This window comes from Acipenser ruthenus, chromosome 7 (assembly GCF_902713425.1).
Source record: "Acipenser ruthenus chromosome 7, fAciRut3.2 maternal haplotype, whole genome shotgun sequence".
NCBI lineage: Eukaryota > Metazoa > Chordata > Actinopteri > Acipenseriformes > Acipenseridae > Acipenser > Acipenser ruthenus.
This window is the reverse complement of record NC_081195.1, coordinates 45,176,412-45,197,664: the sequence shown is the minus strand read 5'-3', so window position 1 is coordinate 45,197,664 and position 21,253 is coordinate 45,176,412. Positions and strand designations below refer to the sequence as shown.

Below are 21,253 nucleotides of genomic sequence, written 5' to 3'. Positions count from 1 at the left end.
GGGGGGGGGGGGTATTACTCCATGTAAAGAACCTATGGGTATATTCATGTTTTTGAAGTTTAGGTGGTGTTGAATACAACTATTTAAATATATGAAGTGAACTAATATGAAGATACATTGTGTTATAGTCTTGGCTTATGTCTTTTCAGAAAGGAGATGAATGCATTGGTTTTATTTTACTGCAGTTTCTCACTAGCTCTGCAGACTTAATAAAACAAGCTTTATTTACAAAGACTGTATAGGCATTTTAATATATGTTATGCTATTGCAAGTGTATTGTTAACTTGAAGGTGATTTTTGTTATAAATTAATTCTTTTAGGAAGTTTGGTAATGAAGGTCAAGTAAATGAAGGTTAAAATTATATATTTTTTTTCTCTGAAATGACTGACTGCATTAGAGCTGTGTGTTGGCCAACAGGATTTATTAAAATGTTTTGTGGCTGTCATTGTTAATTGTAATCTTTAAGCATTCTGATCCTGGGATAAAGTTCATTTTGAGTTTGAAATATTTCTGCTGTTTGAAATAATTACAAAATATACAAAAAACAGGATTAAAAGCAATATTGACTGTATGCAGGAACACATGAGCTCTTAATATTCTTCTTAGTTATATATTAGTATATAGATAGATAGATATGACATGTATATAGCTGATGTACATTTTATAAACATGTATTTTTATATTAACCATTATTATTATTTATACTAAACTACTTTTTATGAGAGATTTGTCCTGTTGGATTGAACAACTCCTATCATGTCTGCATATTTGAAAGTGGGTGGGTGGCTGGTTTTATTAGTCATTGTCTGGAGTGAGGTCAGTTATATAAATAAGCATTAATACAAGTATGTCCTCCTATGTTTTGACAATTCTTCTTCTCCTTATATATATATTTTTTTTTAACTTTTCCCTCTTAACAATTGAGGTAATGTTTTCCCGTGGTACTCCTCGCAATGTGTGTCTTTCACTTCAAGAACTAAAGCCAACAATTTGATTATAATACAGTGTACTGGGATTCTGTTTTGCTTTTGCTATTCTTTTTCCAATCAATTGATGTATCTTTGTTCATTGATAATCTTTGGATTTAAATGTAATACTTTGTAGTGTAGTTCCTATTGGTTTGCTTCTTACACCACACTAGAAACGAAAGGACACATTCAAGAGCCTATCTAGACAGGCAACCAATTACAAATGTATACAGTTCATCCAACACTTGCAGGTCTTTTCTTTCTGGTTTTAGGCAAATATGATAACTACCTGAGAATCCAGTAGTAACAAACAAACGTATAACAAGTGCAAAACCCTTTAGTATGTGGTTATGGCAACAAGCTGGAGCAGATTTAGGTGGTTCAGTGAAACATTGCATTGTCTGTGTAGTCTATTATTATTATTATTATTATTATTATTATTATTATTATTATTATTATTATTATTATTATTTTCTTTATTTAATGTATTTATTTTTAGTGATTTATATGACCGAGGGCAGTGTTCTTTTAAAGCTTTGATTTAAAAAAATAAATAAGCATTAAATAAATCTACAGTAACATTTCAGCCGGGACTAGAATCTGCTCTTTTTCTTGCAGATTTCCTCTGCCTGTTATTCTTGCAGTGTGTTTTGACAGTGTGCAGCAGCCATTGTGTGGCTGGCAGTGGATTAGGGCACTAGGTCTGTTTGTTGAGGATTCTGCAGCTTGGTATTATATTGCTGGTTGTCAGCAGAGCTCCAATCGCCCACGTAGTGCAGCTCACACATGGAAACAATATAATCCCTAGGTAAACTGCTGGGATTCAGATGTGCAGTGATATCATCTTGCACAGTTCATTCTTTCAGTTAAAACTCCAGACCCCTTGCAAACCCTGAGCTCTTGAAGTTTCTATTTTCCTTTCTTTGAGGTAACCCTCTCTCCATCCAGTTCGAGGTTTAGACTGTGGGGCAACTCCAGACAGGTTGCTTGCAACATGGCACCATTAGAATTACAGTTCAGTACATTAACAAGTGACACGCTTTTGAGATGTTGGAGATCGCTGGCAAAGACATCTGCCCTGCCTTTGTGCTGCAGGGCAAAAGCACAATTAACATCTAATTTTTTCACGAATACCCCTGCTAAAAAACAGTTATTTTGAAAAGTTCACTACCACTTAAAGTGGCACTTTAAATACACTAGTTAATGAATGTAGTACTGTATGTGAAACCATCAGTGCAATACATTTTGAGAAAACAAGTTTGACCTTGTGGAATTTTCAAGATGTTTTAATTGCAGATTTTATTCTGAATACTTCAATACTACAAAAACTATGTGCCCATTTGATTTAAGGATCCTCAATTCAGAGCCTATTCCCCTTAAAGTTTACTGCAGTATTTGTGCAGTTTTACTATGCTTTTCCCATGGTCATGCTATGCATTTACCATAGTATACCCTGGTTTGCCATGTTTATTAATATGCTTTATCATACCTTGCTTTTCTTTTACTATGCTTTCACTATGCTTCATTACACTTTGTTATGCTTTTACTGTGGTTAACTGTTGTAAGGGTTCAGCCACTTCTAAGACAAGATAAGTTATGTTTGCATACATTGGTGACTTACTTTAGTGCTTTTGCTCTTTGTAGCACAGTGGGTAAGGGGACACCCAACAGTTATATTGTTTTCATTCTTGTATCATGAGGGTTTACCACCCTTTGTATTGGAGTCAGTGGTCTTCAGCTGTTCTGTTGAACTCATTCAGTCGTTTTAACCAGGCCTCATAAGCTCCAATTATGTTCCGTTGGTTTTTAACAGTAGTGCTAGATATAAAAGTCTGTAGTAAACCAGAATTATTTAGAAACAAGCCAACACGTATAAACCTGCAAATTAAGTTCACGTGAACTTGTGAAGTACTGCACTGAACAACGCCTAGAATGTGAGTTAAGGGAACATGGAGTCAGTAAATCAGAACAGATGGAAGTCTCGGTATGTCAGTCTCTGTTTGAAGTTATCTGATTGCTCTGGAAAAAACATGGCCATGAGTATCTTTACCTTGTTTTCTTTGGCAAAAAAAAATTCTAGAAATCTGTAAAAAATGAAGTTCAAGAATATGAGTTATTGTTAAAGGCTTTCGGTATGCTATTTCAGACATCTATCTATCTATCTATCTATCTATCTATCTATCTATGTATCTATCTATCTATCTATCTATCTCTATCTATCTATCTATCTATCTATCTATCATAACCTTGGTTGTGTTCCAAAAAGCCCAGATACAGTAGCATTCAAAAGTATTTTTTGCTGTTCATCAATGGAATAACAAAACTAGTTTTGGGAATTTAACATTTAAGCAAAAACTAAAAAAAAAACATGGCTAGGAGCAACTCCTGAACTGTATTTAATCCCCTAACTGAATCCTTTTGTCCGCTTATGTGATGGGTTTTTACAACTTTTATAAATTTGGGTTTGTGACCTTAAATGCAAAAACAGGTATTTTCAGAAAAAAGAATTCAAAATGCTGGCGAATTGGAACAGAGGTCTTTTAAAGCTGAAAGCAATGAATGTCTTTCAAGAAAAGTTTTCACAGAAAAGAAAGTTCTCAGAGATTAAGGAGAATGTACTGGAGCATACCTAAATAAATACAGTCTAACTTCACTATAACGAACCCTCCTTATAACGAGCCCCCCTTTTTAACGATCCAAGCAGCAAGAACCGTTTTTTTCACTAGAAATTAGCCTTATTAGAACGATCATTTTTTACAAAATCTACCCGGATAAAACGATCTTGGCAGTGACTGACACTGATCTTTCTCCAGTGTGAATGTGTTATTCTCTCAGTGAAAACAAAGACCATGGTAAGAATTCAAAGATGAGGCTGATTCATAAGTAAACAATTTTAGTGTGAATCATGTGTGATGTATGCAACCATTGCCATCTTCCCACAAACTGCAACCATGGCAACAGGTGTGAGGAGGTAACAAGATTGAAACTGCGTGCATTGAGAAAAGCATGAAAAATATGAAGCAATCTGCGCTGGATGCGTTTTTCAAGAGAAAGGGCACGTAATTACTGTATTCAGTATGTAATTTTTTTTCATTTCTTTACTGTTTTTTTTACAGTTTAAATGTTGATCAATGTGAAGCTGTCTTGAAATAACTACTGTATAAAGATGTTCAATTCAATTTGGGCATTTCTTCGTCATTCTGATAAGCAAATTGCCAAACCCTATTATAGTGAACAACCTGATATAATGAACATTTCTCCAGGTCCCAGGGGGTTTGTTATAATGAAGTTAGACTGTACATGTAAAATTAAACTAACAGTAACACACATTTTAGTTTCATCTGTTCCACGTCACCAGGTAACATTCCATAACAACGTGTATTGCCAGTGATTTCAAACAAGAGTTTTGACGACTGCAGATTATTACAGCGGTCTACAGACATGGCTTATGATTTCTTATGCTACTTCAAATACCTTATATTTTTAATGAGGAAATGTATTGCAGGGAATTCCCGACCAAATCCTCTGTACAGTACATGTGTGGGTAGACCACGCATTTGATTGTGGAGAAACTTGATATGGATACTCTGGTACTTTACTTTTGGACTCCGATTAATTGGGCAAGTGGACAGGTGATGGTTTTTTCTCACACTGGTGTGGGGTTATTTTTTGTAACTTACAACATACCTTTGCCTTTATACCTTTAGGACATTATACTGTAGATGAGCTTGATTCACTGCAGTGCAAAGTGTCGTGTGCTTAAACTTTGCTTGGATGTGTTGGCTGCTTTGTCTCTAGTTAACCTAGTAGCTGTGAATAGGTTCAGTTTAATAATGAAGGGCAGTCTGCCATGAGTGACACTATCCATGTCACCCCTTGTGTTCTGAATCTCTGCGCTTGCCCTGAGAATCTACACAGGCTTGGGATGGAATTTCAGACATCACACTGGAGGTATTCAAGGTGCATAATCTTGCATCCAAGTGCACGCTGCTTGAATGCCATCAGTACTTCAGTGCCTGGCAACGGTGGATAATAAAATAACTCGAGACAGATTTAGTGCACCACGAGATACAGACTTGGTTAGAAAAGGAGGGCAACCTGGCACAGGCAACTGGAACGGGCTCTGTTTTATGTTTTAACTTCCCACTGAAGGCTGATTGCCTGACGCAAAGCTTTTACAGATATTTGTCAAACCATTTAGAAAATTACTTTTCATGTTTTGTATCATTACAGACAAACACATTTTTTAAAAATTAATTCTGGTACTGCACTTATAAGGGCATTACAGGGGGGAAAAATGAAACTGGAAGCATAGCAGCTGATCAGGTGACCTCGGAACAGGAGCTTGAATTAATTATATTGAAAGTCATCTATGGATAACTAGTGAGTGTCTCAGGAACGGCATGACCTCAGTGTGGTAATGATGAAAAGACCGGGGACTTATGAGCAGTATCAGCTCTCAAACTGTGCCATCCTCTTGTTGACAGGAGTAACAGATACCAGAGTGCCTGTCGCATCAGTTTTATGGCCGGGATGTTATGTACTGCACATTGGGGATAGATATCTTAATTTATATAAGCAAACATATATAGTAAAATAATAAAAATAAATCCTGCATGTTTGAACTTCTGAGATGACCCCTGGGGGTAAAATGATTATTTTATGTTTAAATAGCTACTCTGTCCCCCTAATTGTCCAAGATAATCTTCATCATTAGCGTTGTAGTAAACCATATAAATGAAGTATGCTTCAACTGTGCTTCTAATAGCGTTCATGATAGAAAAGGATTTTGAAAGTGGCCCCAGTTTTTGTATGTGTCTTCAATTAATTTTTCCAATTTATAAGTGATTTTGCAATGGAAAATGATATATGGGAATATAAAATCAATTCTGTCAGACCTAATTGCCTGCTAACAAAACTGGGTTGTCTTCCATCATTTTTAAGTCTGCTGGCTTTCCCAAATTAATGTTCTCTGTTTCTGAAAGCTGCTGAATGATGTAATTCCTGTTTTTTTTTGGTGCAGTGTAAGACTCTTCCCTTGCCATTTCACAATTCTAAGATTTTATTTATCTAGGAATGCAGCAGATAACCTAATGAGAGACTGAACCCAGAAGCCTTAGACGGCAACCATTATGATCTGCTGAGGTCATAGGTATATTTACATCATAGCAACTGGCTACACATTCTATATGCTGTGTGTTCTTTTATATGCTAAAAATAGCAGTCAGTGCCGGGACATTAAGTAGGATTATTTTCATTAGTAATTTTAAGATATGCCAGTGCCACATTTTAATATTTTTATATATACAGAGCCCCCAAACAAAATTTAATAATGGATACAAGCTCTTGGAGTGCTGTGGTTATTTCACCCACTCAGCTATCCTCATTGCTACAGTACTCCATGAACGTCTATGATGTATCCTCTATTGCTCATTGAAATGTTCAAAGCTGTCTGTGGAATAACATCAGAATGAAGGTATGCAAAGAATTTGTTGTGATGCCGTGTGATGAAATGCAGTCCTGAGCATGTCTGCACATATCTTCTTCTCACTGGGCGCTGCCCCCTGACCAGTGCACACCGATCTGTTCTCCCAAGGAAGATGGTCTACTTGAGGGCTAAACAGCAACCGGCAGTGAGATGGTGTCCCACTACTACCATCCAAAGAGATTTCGTGTTGCCTTTTGGATTGTCGGTTTGTTCCCTGCATGGGGTTGAAACTGTATGTTGAGAGAAGTTGGCAAAGAGGTTTTGTTTTTCTTTGTATTCTTTTTATAATTTAAGTATACATCTAAACAATACATACAAGGAAAAACTGTCCTATTGAATATATACAGTAGGAACAGCAGTGAGTGCTTAGCAGCACTGTTTGTTAACATGTATAAAAATGATTGGCTGAGGGGGGAGCTGGACATTGATACTAAAACTGTGCCACAGTCAGCAGGTTCTAAGCTAATGAAATTCCTTATGGCTGTGCTTGGAATTTGGCAAGGATTGTTTGCTTGAGGCTATTCTATAAACAAGGTAAGGCATGTGATGAACAGCTGTGTTTATTAGTTTGCCAGAGTTTGAGTGCTTCCATCAGCAGATACTTAAGAATTGAGTTCAGGAGTGGGGTGTTTATTTCTTTATTTCATTTCCACAATGCAAGGTAACACTGCAGACACAGAAATGAAACCTGGATCAATGGATGGATGTGTAATCATCTGCTCTCACCAGCCACTAGAGAAGATTATTTATTTATTTATTTTTATTTATTTATTTATTTATTTTATTTATTTATTTTATGAAAATAGACGTTCAGCCTTTTTTGGGGGGCTATAGTGGATCATTAAATGCTAGAATTCTGTTGATAGTAGGGGTATTTTTCCTAGTGGAAAGTTGCTGTTTTATTTCTCAATCTGTTTTGTGTGTGTGTGTGTGCTGCCCCTAATTGCTAGTATAAAATTGATGCTGTTAGTGAGTGGTGATACAGTGCAGTACAGCACAATGTTCAGTTCAAATGTGAATAAACACTTTTAATTGCACTTGAAGTTTTAATATTAGCAATATTAAAAAAAAATAAACTAATGAAGGCCAATAGATAGGCCTCAGATTAAATATATTAAGTAATGTTTTGAAACCTTGTACAGATCACATTCCTTTTATAAAAAATTCTTTAGACCATGGCATTGCATTAATCACATAGCATTATTATTGTTGTTATTATTCACAGCACTGTCATTTTATTAATAACAAAGTGCTAAGGGGAATTTCTTCGCTTCAAATACAATAACTAATTACACTTGCTCCAAAAGTTTCTTTTTTAATGGATTTTGTTTGTGTTGGAATGTTATGTGCTCTTGGTAATGAAGTACGACATTTACAGAAAAATTCATCTTGAATAAATGAAAAGCACAGAATTCATGTTTTGCAGAACAGATTGTTAGTGTGTTAACTGGAGTATGCTTATAGTCTAAGATCATTTATTCTCTCTCTCTCTCTCTCTCTCTCTCTCTCTCTCTCTCTCTCTCTCTCTCTCTCCTCAAACCCATGGCGTTACTGACAGTCTGCCACAGGATAGCCTAGCAGCAGGGGTGTGGAACTATTCATTTGCATAGCAAAGGCATTGTGTGCTAACCACTGCTAAGCCATTTACTAGTTATATTAGAACATACTGTCCAGTGCAAGCAAGTCTATAGTGGTCATTGGTTTTATACTTGTGCATTAACAGGTCATGCTCAAAGTCTTTCTTTTTATTTGCTGTAATTGCAGGATGCTAGAGAAGCGGCTCTTCCCACAGTCCCCCGGCATGGAGGAATGACATGTGGTCCCTGAAAAGCTGAAGTTTGGCAGCACTTTTCTTATCTAATGGTACATCATGGAGCTGAAAGTATGGGTAGATGGGGTCCAGAGAATCGTCTGTGGAGTAACTGAAGCCACAACCTGCCAGGAGGTGGTGATTGCTCTTGCTCAAGCTATTGGTAAGAATGTTTTTGGAGATCTGATATTTATCTGCCTTAGCTCAGTCAGTGTCCTTATTGTTTTTCCTTGTCTGATGTTTAGAGAATAATCTTTTAGATTAAGCTTTGGGTAAATAGAATAGGATTAGGGGTTTATAAGTAGATACTCTTCGGAGAGTGAATGTTCCTGGAGAGTTTGACTTGGGACGAAACTACAACATGCTATTGCTTAAGAGTGGTATTTTCCATTTCTGATTTTCAAGCTCTGCATCTATTTCCTGTTATTTAAACCCATTCTTAATTTACTAAATACCAGTGTCTGTGTGCTTGTGAAGCCAGTTTCCTCCAGCACCATGGGAGCAGGCCTCCATACCATAACCACAGCCTCTTTATGGGTTTCATTTCAGGCCTAGTTTCCAGTGCAAAAGGATAAAAACAAGACAGAATCTCTTCAGATACCTTAATGTAACCATCAGCAGAAAAGCAGGGCTTTCAAATTCCAGGACTAAACCAGAGCCATCACTCGACCAACACGATTATCATTCTGTACACTTACTGTTCGTGTGTATGTTTCTATTCTCTGTATTAATATTAAATACAAGTACAGTCATTTGAATTTCAAATCTTTTGTTGTGACAGCATCCTAGTATTTTTCCAGAACTGACGTCTCGCAATTCAAAACATCTTTGACAAAGTTGTGGAGAAAAAGTTGCACGCAACCAATTCATTCAAACTTTTTCAATTTTTAAATATATTTTGTACTGGTTCTTCTGATTTCTAAGTAAAATACATTTGTAAATTAAAAACAACCAAAGCATTTTTATTGAACATTTTTTGTTACAGTATTACCATTTTAATTCAAAATAAGAAGCCAGTTTTGTTTTTTGTTTAAGTGTTCAGTAAAAGCTTGATTATCCAAACTTTAGTCTTATAAACAACTTCCTGGTAACCTGTCATATTTAGGCAGTGCTCATCTGCCCTGTGCTCATAGAGAAAATGCACTAACCATCCCACAATCTCTGAATATATAATGCAAAGTGCTTTAAATACCAAAGAAGTATGGCTTGTAATGCAATTATTTATTTATTTGAAATACTATTTTAACAATTTGTGATTAACAATTATTTTTTTTCAAAAATCTTAATTTACAAACCCCTGATCTCAACTAGTAGTAGTAGATTTTCACTGTACATTTTGTTTGTTTGTCACGTAATAAAGGACATTGCTTTCCTTCCTCAGCATGACTCCAGTTTCTCAAACCCTTGTTGAGTTCATGGGATTAGACCCTGTTGTTCATCTCCTGAGGACAGGCAGCAAACTGTTCCATTGTTTAGCCGTCAAACCACTCCTGCCAAATGAATGGCTCAAATTGACAGCAAGGAAAAGACAAGGTGTAAAAGCACCACCAGCAAGCGTGTTCAAGCATCATACCAGCCAATCAACTCCAGGATCTTGACCAGGGACACACTGCTTGTTACTAATGATCTTTGAGGAGCAGACGGTTACAGCTGACTCCTCCATAAAAATCCATTAAAAAAATTAATTATTATTAATAATAATAATAATAATAATAATTATTATTATTATTAATAATAATAATAATAATAATAATAATAATAATAATAATAATAATAATAATAAATTGTCTTCAAAATTGAAGATAAATCTAGTACCACAATTATGCATATCAGATGTTGGTAATATATGTTGTGTTAGTTTTATTTTATAGAAAATATGTTCTGTTTAGAATTAAGTTCCTATGTCTTTGAATGCCACTCTAGAGTAGTATCCAAGTAAAATTTATATTTGCTTTTTTATTTTATTTTTATGTCTAATAAAAGGTAGTCTTTAAAGATCTGTGGCCTTCCTATACATGGACTTTATAAAATTATTTTCTATGTATACATTTTATGTTTACTGCCATTTTAGTGTTTTTTATTTATGGGGTGGATCATTATAGTAGTCCCTTATGTGTTTGATAGTTTTATACAGATTTGGGCATTTTAGTCTTCCCTATACAGTAACACAGTATATATTCTGATAAGTCCAGATATACTGTTCAATGTAATGTGCTGCTGCTTCCAATAGTTGTCTGGTGCAAGTGGCTTGTATGTAAAGTGCCATCTGGTGAAGAAAACATCACCTACCAGACTTTTTAAAACATTTTGTGCAGAATTAAGTGTGTATAGAAAGACAATTTCAGCATTAACGAAAATTACCCTTGTTAGTAGCATTGCACTTTTTCTAATTTACCCTGAGGTTTGGAAGGAGCCCCGCTGTGCGGCTTCAGCAGGGAGACATGGTCTGTTTCAGATTTTTATAATGGTGTTGCAGTCGTAGGATTTGCTTAGTTGATCTCCTATAGAACACGGCAAGTAGCGGCTGTTGTCCTGTGGTGAGCACACTGCACAATATGCCCTTTCTTTTAATATTGTGCTTCATTTGGTCTTGTTGGAAATGACCACCTATGGTGTTTAGTTCTGATGTGTCAGTGCCTGACATGAAGCAAGATAGCAAAATGCCAGTGAACCAGCAGTAATAGATCTTTAAGTGAGTAAAGAGTGAAGGATCAACACTGACAGTCTGAAAATCACTTGGCATCAGTTGGTAGTCTTGGAAATCATTTTCTTTAAATCTCTCTTGGTTGAAAACGTGCCCCACAATCAAAACTGAAACCAAAAATGTTGCTACATTTGATGTATTATCTGTCTTACACACTGAAGGACAATGAGACCATATTTAAGCATCTCCCTCTGCTGGCCTGATTCACACTGTATGCTGTAAACCTAGGTCTATGTCGAAGAGACATAATAATAAAAGGGATTGCTATTGTGTTATTTTTGGAAAGTAGCTTGCATTTACGTTACATTCCAAGGGAGGAAAATTAAGCTTGTTAGTTATATTTGGCAGTGATGACAACAGTATTCTAAGCACAAATCTACATTCTCTCTCCGGGTTCGTGACGGGTTAGATTTGATTAATTGGCAGGCAGCAGTGGAAGAAAAGAAGGGAGGCACATTGTCAAACTACAGATTAAGTATGTGTAGACATATACAACTGTTTTTCCAATAGCAAAGTGTTTTACAAAATAAATAATGTTGATATTGTATTGTCTGCTATGATGATGGTTAAAAATTAAACTATTTTTTTTGTGTGCCTCGGATTACTACACTATTTTGTTTCCCACAGGTCGAACTGGAAGGTACACTCTGATAGAGAAATTGAGGGACACAGAGAGACACTTGGCCCCACATGAGAACCCCATTGTCTCCCTGAATAAATGGGGACAGTACGCCAGCGACGTGCAGCTAATCCTGAAGCGAACTGGACCTTCCTTGAGCGAGAGGCCTACCTCTGACAGCATGGCACGCATACCGGAGAGGACTTTGTACAGGCAGAGCCTCCCACCCTTAGCCAAGCTCAGGCCTCAGAACGACAAGTCGCTCAAAAGGAAGGAACCCAAACGGAAATCGTTAACTTTTACTGGAGGTGCCAAAGGACTGATGGACATATTTGGAAAGAGCAAAGACACAGAGATGAAGCAGAAAGCATTGAACAATAACTCCTCCAAGGCCAGTACCGAGGAGCTGAGCAAGCTGATTCATCTCCAGAAGGAGAAGCTGCAGGCCCTGGAGAGACAGCTGGAGAGCCACGAGGTGGAGCTGCGTTTCTGGGCAGAGAGGAATAACAACGGGCTAGACGAAGAGATCATGAGGTTGGAGAAGAGGGTGAAGAAGAACGAGGTGCAGATCGTGGAAGAGGAGTTCTGGCAAAATGAGCTGCAGATAGAGCAGGAAAATGAGAAGCAGCTGAAGGAACAGCTGCAAGAGTTGAAACAGAAGACCTGGGAGTGTGAGGACAAGCTCCGGGAGTACACGGCCAAGATCCAGAGCATGGAGGCGGGCATCGAGGCCGAGAAGCTCCAGCAGGAAATACAGGTGACTCAGCAGGTCAATGAGGAGGAAGTAAAGGCCAAGATCCTCAGAGTCAAAGGAGAGCTTGATATCCAGAACCAGAACACTGCCAGGCTGGAGAACGGCTGCAGGGCTGTTGAGAGGTCTTTGGGTCAGGCTGCCAAAAGATTGCAGGTAAAAACTATGGTAACATTGAGAGAATAAACTACTTCAAATGACTGCTTTACAGTATTTACTTTTGTTGCTTGGGCTTTTAGTTTTATTTTTTTTATTTATTTTTTTTTTTTCTTCATTTAGGGGTGGTGTACTTGGAGCTTGGTTCAGGTCTAGTTGTTGAAACTCTTTTGATTTCTTTGTTCTGGTAGGTTAGGTGTGTGACTGAATACACGGCTTCTATTAGTGACCTGCACTCTGAACAAATAGTTACGTCATGTTCTAATATGATGTATTCTTGGGATTAGACCCTGTTGTTCATCTCCTGAGGACAGGCAGCAAACTGTTCCATTGTTTAGCCGTCAAACCACTCCTGCCAAATGAGTGGCTCAAATTGACAGCAAGGAAAAGACAAGGTGTAAAAGCACCACCAGCAAGCGTGTTCAAGCATCATACCAGCCAATCAAGTCCAGGATCTTGACCAGGGACACACTGCTTGTTACTAATGATCTTTGAGGAGCAGATGGTTACAGCTGACTCCTCAATAAAAATCCATTAAAAAATAAATAAATAAATAATAATAATGAATTGTCTTCAAAATTGAAGACAAATCTAGTACCACAATTATGCATATCAGATGTTGGTAATAAATGTTTTGTTTGTTTTATTTTATAGAAAATATTTTCTGTTTAGAATTCAGTTCCTATGTCTTTGAATGCCACTCTAGAGCAGTATCCAAGTAAAATTTATATTTGCTTTTTTATTTTATTTTTGTGTCTAATTATTATTATTTATTTATTTATTATCAGACGCCCTTATCCAGGGCGACTTACAATTGTTACAAGATATCACATTATACATTATTTCACATTATACAGATATCACATTATGTTACATACAATTACCCATTTATACAGTTGGGTTTTTACTGGAGCAATCTAGGTAAAGTACCTTGCTCAAGTGTCCCCCACTGGGGATTGAACCCACAACTCTCCGGTCAAGAGTCCAGAGCCCTAACCACTACTCCACACTGCTGCTAATAAAAGGTAGTCTTTAAAGATATGTGGCCTTCCTATACATGGACTTATAAAATTATTTTCGATGTATACATTTTATGTTTACTGCCATTTTAGTGTTTTATATTTATGGGGTGGGTCATTCTAGTAGTCCCTTATGTGTTTGATAGTTTTATACAGATTTGGACATTTTAGTCTTCCCTATACAGTAACACAGTATATATTCTGAGAAGTCCAGATATACTGTTCAATGTAATGTGCTGCTGCTTCCGATAGTTGTCTGGTGCAAGTGGCTTGTATGTAAAGTGCCATCTGGTGAAGAAAACATCACCTACTAGACTTTTTAAAACATTTTGTGCAGAATTAAGTGTGTATAGAAAGACAATTTCAGGCTTGACACTTCCTACCACAATCCCAGCAAGTGTTATCTAATAATTAAGCCATCTTGGCACTTGTCCTAGGGTTCTGGAAAAAAACATGCTGCAGAGCGGACTTGTATTTCCTTGTTTGTGTATCATTTATGGAAGGTTAATACATTGTTAATTCCTAGGGCACTAATAACCAAAACTAAGCTTTTCTAATAAAACTTCAGTTACAAAATTGTGAATTAGCGGATATCCTATCTGGCCCTTTTTGAAGGTTAACTGTTTTGCAGAGTTTTTGCAGCTGTACATTTGTCTTGCTTTTAATTCATAAGTTTCTTAAACAACTTTTTTGTTTGTCCAAATCGCATAGGCAGATTTTGAGATTGACTTTCCAAGCCCTTAAAATTAAAATCTGCCAAGATTTATTGAAAGTAATGAACCTAACTGCTCTGGAGTGGAAATGAATATGCATTAATAGCATCGTTGGCTTGTGTTTAAGTCAGATCACACTAATCTTCTAGTGACGATTGGTCTTAACCATATTTGCACAGGAGGGCAGATACAATATGTAACCCACTGAAATCCTCCTACTGCATGAATATATAGTAAATAAAGTCGTATGCAAACTATTAATTTTATTAAAAATGGTTTCCATTTTTTAAACATTATGCAATAATGTATACAATGTGTGCAAGTAGACAGGAGTCCTGTCTGAAACCAAGCAATACGGTTTATATATTTTGGTTACACTACAATACAGATTCTATTATCCAGAAGTATATTGTACAGATCAATTAACTGGACCACTACCATGTCCCAATAAAACATGCTTGTTATAACTGCTAAAAATAACCACCCCCCCCCCCTCCCCCCCTGAGTAAAAAAGTTTTTGTAACTTGCACCAGACCACCATTTAGTTTGTGTTAATGTCAACCCATGCTGAAGGCACCTGGCTTGTTGGTATGGAGTAGCCGTGTGCTGTTTGTTTCATAATGATGTATGGATAACACAGTAACATGCAAAAACAACATACCAGGATACTTAAATTCCACTGTCTGCCACCACTTTCTGTTTTGCTCCATAATACAATTACAAACAAAATAATTATTTCAACAACAGAATAAACAAAATGTGGTGTTCATAACAATGAAAAGCTATTTTTTTATTTCTTACACTGCAGTTCTTGCAGTGTGTTGTCTTACTTTTGTTCTAACATAATTGCCACATTGCACATACCCAGGGTTTTCAGAAGTTGTAAGCATTCTGGGTCACAGCTGTATTAGTATTCATGTCTCCCCTGCTCTGAATCACCCCCTCAGGAGAAAGAACAGGAACTGGAACAGCTCACCAAGGAGCTGAGGCAAGTGAACCTACAGCAGTTCATCCAGCAGACAGGAACCAAGGTCACAGTGCTGCCAGCAGAGTCCACTGAGGAGGAGCCTGCCCAGCTGGAGAACGGTACTCTGTCAGCTGCACCCTACGCATGCTTGATGCTTCCATTTCCAGACAGATGAAACCACCCCCATATTATTATATAGCTTTTAGTTTCAGCACGCCTCATACTTGGAGTAAACAACTTCATAGTCCTGTGTTTCACTCGAGGATCCCATAATTTAAATTAACTTTTTTTTGTAAATGTACCCTTCCAGCAAGTTATGTTTTGAAAGTAATGAAAGTGCTTCTTCCATATTGAGGCCACCTGCCTTGACTGTGCTGTTTGTTTGAACAAGCTGGCCTTTATTTATAAAGAGCTTTATATTATCAACACTTTTTCCCCTTTTGTTTTTGTATCAATATTAAGTCAGGGAAACAGTGTATGATAAGTCAGTGTTACGAAGTGTTTATATAGTGGTGAGCTCAGGCTTGGTCACTGACTCGCCGTCTGGCCCTGGGCTAAATTACTTTCTACAGCAACAGGTTAGGCAGGAGATTAGGCAGGAGTTTCCTAAAGTGTGTAAACATCTATCCATTTTCACCTCTTGATAACCTATAATGCTCCAGTCTGAGAAGAACCAAAAGCTGCCAAACAGGATAGGAAAGACAAATTGATGGTAGATAAAATGTCACTTTTTGTGTGTGTTTTTAAAGGCTGAAGGTTCAAAGTGATATACTAGCTTTCAACATTTCTGCACATTTTCACTTCTACTGTATGATAAACTTTCTCATACACCACAGCACAGCCTCCTGGTGACTCCTGCTGGTAGAAGTGGAGAGTGATTTTTGCTTTCAATATTGTGTATTTTACAGTTCCATTCACAGTAAAATACATACAGTATGTGGAAATAAAAATAAAAAAACTTACTTACTTTAACGTAAGTACTTTTAAAATACATGGAACTGATTGTTTTACAGTCATGGATGAAATACTTTGAGAAACACCCTGCACCCCTTCCTGATTTCATCTTTGCAAATGCTTCTTTTAGATTGATTTTCAGGTGAGCAGCTGTAGCAACTCTTAAACACACCCGGTATCTGTCTCTTAAACTTTTAACCTTTTCAGACATTTAGCTATTCTCCTTTTTATTTTGTGCAGAGTCAACAGCCCAGACCAACTCCCTGAAACGCCCAAGCTCATCTCGACAACTACCCAGCAACCTGCGGATTCTGCAGAACCCACTTTCCTCTGGTTTCAACCCTGAGGGCATCTATGTATAATTTTAATGTGTACCTCCAATTGGAACGTTAACAAGAAGATTCAAAGGCACCACACCACTTTCTTCCATTGCTGCATGACTTTGCTCTGAAGTAGAAGCCAAAGTATTACTGTGTGTCACGGAAGTCTGTACCAGTTGAGCCGTAACCCATTGCACTGAAGCTACAGAAAAACTAAGCATCTCTCCCTGGAGTTCTAATTAATATACAGTGCTGACGAGCTTTCCAAGGGACAAAGCAGTGTTAGCCTATTGACAGTCGGTGATGCAACCAAAACATACAGTAATGGAATACAATTGATTTGTACAGGAAGCAGAAAATACAGCGGAGTGCCTATTTTTCCTGTTTGTTTTGTGTTGAGCATGGCAATTACATGTCAATTAATGAAGGAAGGTTTCAAACAATTAAATATCTGATGTTTGCTCAGTAGTGAAACGTGGAATGGGGGAGTGGGGGGGTTGATTCAGCTGCAGTTGAAACTTGAATTCATTTGAACCAAACCTGATGACACTGTGGCCCATAAGTACCAAAGGTGTGAAAGGAGTTATGGACAGGAAAAGGTGTTTTGAAGCTGCCCGATTTTATGTTAAACTAAAAAGCCTTATGTAGTGTGTTATTTTTTGTTTTGTTTTTTGTTTTGTTTTGTTTAAAGCTTGGCCTGCTGTAAATTCAAAATTTAACTTTCTGACCTTTTCTAAAAAAAAAAACATTTTAACAAGCATTCAGACCGAGTGTGTAAATAGGTACAGTATTAAAACTGAACATTAACTCAACATGGTGTAATTTGGCCTGTACAAAAACTTTATCAAATTGGTTTAAACTAGTTCTCAATAACCTGGAACAGTGCTGCAGATTTGCTGAAGTAAATTCCTTTTGTATTTGAAGTCACAACTCTTTATATACCAAGGGTCTGGGCAAACATTGCTGGTGTAAACTAAATTACAAGTTATTTGCCTGAGCCATCAGATATCCAGCCATTGTTTAAGATGGAAGGGTCATTTTCCATACCCTTATGAAAATGAATGTGATCATAATTAATGGTGGCTGAAATTTGTAGAAATAAAATCGCCTCAAGAATGGAGTGTTATCAGATCAGTAGCTTTCATGTAAAGTACAGTAGGAGGACAAGCTTAAAGAATAATAGATGTGAACAACTATAACATAGATAAGCAGGCCTGCCCATTCAAATAACTCAACTTTGAAGCTGTAGTATATCGATCAACAGATGCCAGGCTAATCTAATGTCCTCTGCTTGTGTATCTTAGATCAGTGGTTCTCAAACTTTTTGGACCATACCCACCTTCCTCTTGTCTGTGGTACTTGACCTCCAGCCCCCATGTGCACATGTACATATACCCACAAAATCCAACATGCCACTGGCTTATCTGTATGTCACTGATGTGTGTTTTTATTTTTTTCTTTTGCATGAACTAGCCACCAATCCATCTTAAGAGCAAACTTAACACAGCAAATAATAGTTTACTGATTGTGTCCAAAGCTTACCAATGTGCACACTACATAGTAAGCCAAAAAACAACATACATCACCAGATGGCATCAGACTTCGGCCAATAATATAATAGCTTAAATAAAAGGCACCAGTAAGATTTGCTTCAAGTTTATCTATCTATCTCTATCTATCTATCTATCTATCTATCTATCTATCTCACCCTGATTGTCTGGGGTAAGAGTTATCTGCCTCCTTTGATTCACTGTATTAGAATACAATTTTAGAACAGGATAATTCTGTTTGCAAAAACAAAATCTTAATTTGAACACCAATGTTATGTTGCAGCTATAGTTTGTGCACAAAGACACTACACAAAATTATAGACTGTATATGCTAAATGTACTTTAAGCAATAAACAAGCTTGCCAGTAGAAGACATTTAAGTTTTTTTTATTTTCATTTTATTTTTTTTTATTTTTATTTTTTTTACTTTTCCCTACAAGTCCGAGTCATTGACTGCAGAATGAGCCAGCCAAAATGTTTAATTAAATAAAAATCAAAGTGAGACAAAAATGAACAAAAAGTCCTTAGATTTAATGTTCTTTCCAGAACTACATGGTTTGATCTTCTTTATTAAGCTACTGACACTGACAGAAAAGGTAATAAGTGATAATGTGGTAATAAGTGACTTCAAATAACTTGAATGTTCTGCAGTTTTGTTTACGGGAGCATCCATTGTGATGCATTTTATAAGCAGGAAGGGAATAATAGCTTTTCCACTGCGTTCCCAGCTTTGAACTTGTTGTTTCACCAATGAGGAATATGTAATGTATGAAGAAAGATTTTTGTGAGTGCGTAATGAGGAACGCACAGGAATAGTATTTTTTTTTTTTTTGGGGGGGGGGGGCAACAGGACGCATGCCTTATATTATACAACATTGTGTACATAATTACAAATTGTTCAATAAATATTTTTTTTTGAAGAGGTGTAAAATAGCACATAGTACTGTACAGGATATCTACCGTTACATTTTTTTTATTATTATGCCATCTTACGGATTTGTTTGGAGAACGGGGAAAGACAAGTGCATGTTTGTACACTCGCTGTAATATAAGCATGTTTTGGATGATGGATATAAGTTGTATAGTCTTGACAAAACAAACGGTTTGTAAATGTATTTATTTAGCGCTGATGCTTTTGATCTGTTAAAACGATCTGTTACATTATTCTGTGAAATATTAATAAGCTGCATTCAAAAGCCAACTTTAATTTGTTTGTAAACAAAAGGGTTAATATGAAAACTAGCCATGTGTGAAATGGCCCTTAATGCAATATATATATATATATATATATATATATATATATATATATATATATATATATATATATATATATATATATATATATATTATATAAAAAATAATGTGTGTGTGTGTGTGTGGCTGTCTTCAGTTTGTAGCTTTTATGTTAAAGCCATACAGATTGCTCTAATTAAAGATGATTCAACTTGTCCTATTGTGTGGCAAACCAAGCAGCTAAGTGCAGTAAGACACATTTTTTATGCAAACTTGCTTCCTTGGTCCATGGGTGTATTTCTGCATTTGTTGCATTTGAGCTCTGAAATCGTGCTGCAGCTTTTTTTTTTTTTTTTGAATGAGAATCAATGTTTTCAGTATTACTTTTAATACAAAATAAGTGTTATGTATAATATATTTTATTACAGCATTTTATCTCCCACTAATGTCACAGATAAGAAATGTGTATGCCTCCTCTAGACTTGGAACACGCTGCTAAAAATTATGAAATGCAAAATAAAATACAATTGTTCACAGTATTGCTGTCTGTCATTCTTGTTTTGTGAAGAATGGATATACTTGTAGGCAGTTTTTTTAAAAGGACATTTTGAAGTTTTATTTGATGCAGACCCTTCGTTAAGCATTTAGATTCCACATTTCCATTTAACCTCAGCTACACCATTTGTTCTGTGCTAGCAATCAAGGTCCTACAAATGTAAGTTAATCACTGTAACAATTAACATTCTAGATAACATAAAAAATGACATTTAGCATAATAGTAACAAACATGAACTTAAGTAGCCTACATGTAGAGCGTGTGTTTTTTTTGTTGTTTTAAAAGTGTTCTTGATAACGGTGTTTCCAGCAAAGTACAGCATGCACTGCTGGAAACTCATTATCAAGAAAAAAATCATATGTCTTTACTCCACTCATTCTGAAATTAACATCCCACTTTGCTTGTTTTTTGTGGTTTTTGGTAAGCTACTTTGTTGCAACTGATATAGTTAATTAGCTGTTACAAAATTATTGAAATGGACCTGACACTGTTCTGTATTACTGTCCTCCTGTTGCCAACAAGTCACCTTTGGAGTAGAAATGTTTGACAAACTAACATATCTTCATGCTTCAATGGCACAAAAATATGGATGCTGCATTAATAATATTGTGTATACCTTTCATTCAGTCAATCGCCCTCCCCGCCCCCTACAAAACCTACCTCTCAATTACTTTACTATTAAGAATGTAACAAATAACATTTACTCAGTAAAAATGACACAATATAAACACAAATTAAACGTGACATTAAAAACCTCTTTTGGGCATAAATCTCAAAATCATGCATCCTCCTTGAAACTTTTTTTTTTTTTTTTTTTTTTTTAAACCTGTATTTATAAGAAGCTATATTCATATGTAAAGAAAAACTAGCAATTATCAACATATGTTTGTATTGTATTTATATAATATGTATACTTAATTGTATACTAATATATAAATCAATAAATGTTACATTTTTATTACATTTAAGTAATAAACTATAATACACATTACATTACAGTAACAAATAATTCACTGTAACATAAAAGGACTTTCCAGACATCTGTGAGACAGTGGGGCTGATATAAGGACACGTGCAAAGAGATTTGCGGCTGCAAAACATACTGCAGCCAAAATCTGTGTTTTGCACGCTCAAACCGTGTTTAGCAGCCGTAAGGTGGGACTTTAGCGGTGATTAAAAATGGGGTGAAGGTACAGAATGTTTTTCACCTGGTGTTATGCACCCGCTATTAAATTAGCATTTTGCCATCATTAATTGATATAAATTATATTTCATGTATTCAAATGAAGAGCATGGAATTGAGCGCAAACGTTACAATGAGATATAAGGATTTTCCCTTGCATTTGGGCAATTGCTGACCCTCCAAAAACTTTGCATCTCCTCTGACAAGGTGCAAACCACTTTAGAAGCGAATAATTAAGAGCTGTATAAACCACACACCTTC

General features: G+C 36.3%; 1 protein-coding gene across 4 annotated transcripts in view; it reads left to right on the top strand.

The window, feature by feature from the left end:
• Positions 1-19,352, top strand: part of LOC117414684 (ras association domain-containing protein 8-like) — a 44,529-nt gene extending 25,177 nt beyond the window's left edge. For 3 of the 4 annotated variants that reach the window (XM_034024450.3, XM_034024449.3, XM_034024451.3), the window contains exons 2-5: positions 8,222-8,430; positions 11,599-12,497; positions 15,177-15,315; positions 16,391-19,352. In XM_034024450.3, coding sequence (XP_033880341.1) covers positions 8,328-8,430; positions 11,599-12,497; positions 15,177-15,315; positions 16,391-16,512 — 1,263 coding nt within the window. In that variant the 5' untranslated portion in view covers positions 8,222-8,327 and the 3' untranslated portion in view covers positions 16,513-19,352. Of the gene's footprint in view, positions 1-5,735; positions 6,992-8,221; positions 8,431-11,598; positions 12,498-15,176; positions 15,316-16,390 lie in introns of those variants that run through there. The other variant, XM_034024453.3, reaches the window with a different exon arrangement.
• Positions 19,353-21,253: the final 1,901 nt, after the last annotated feature.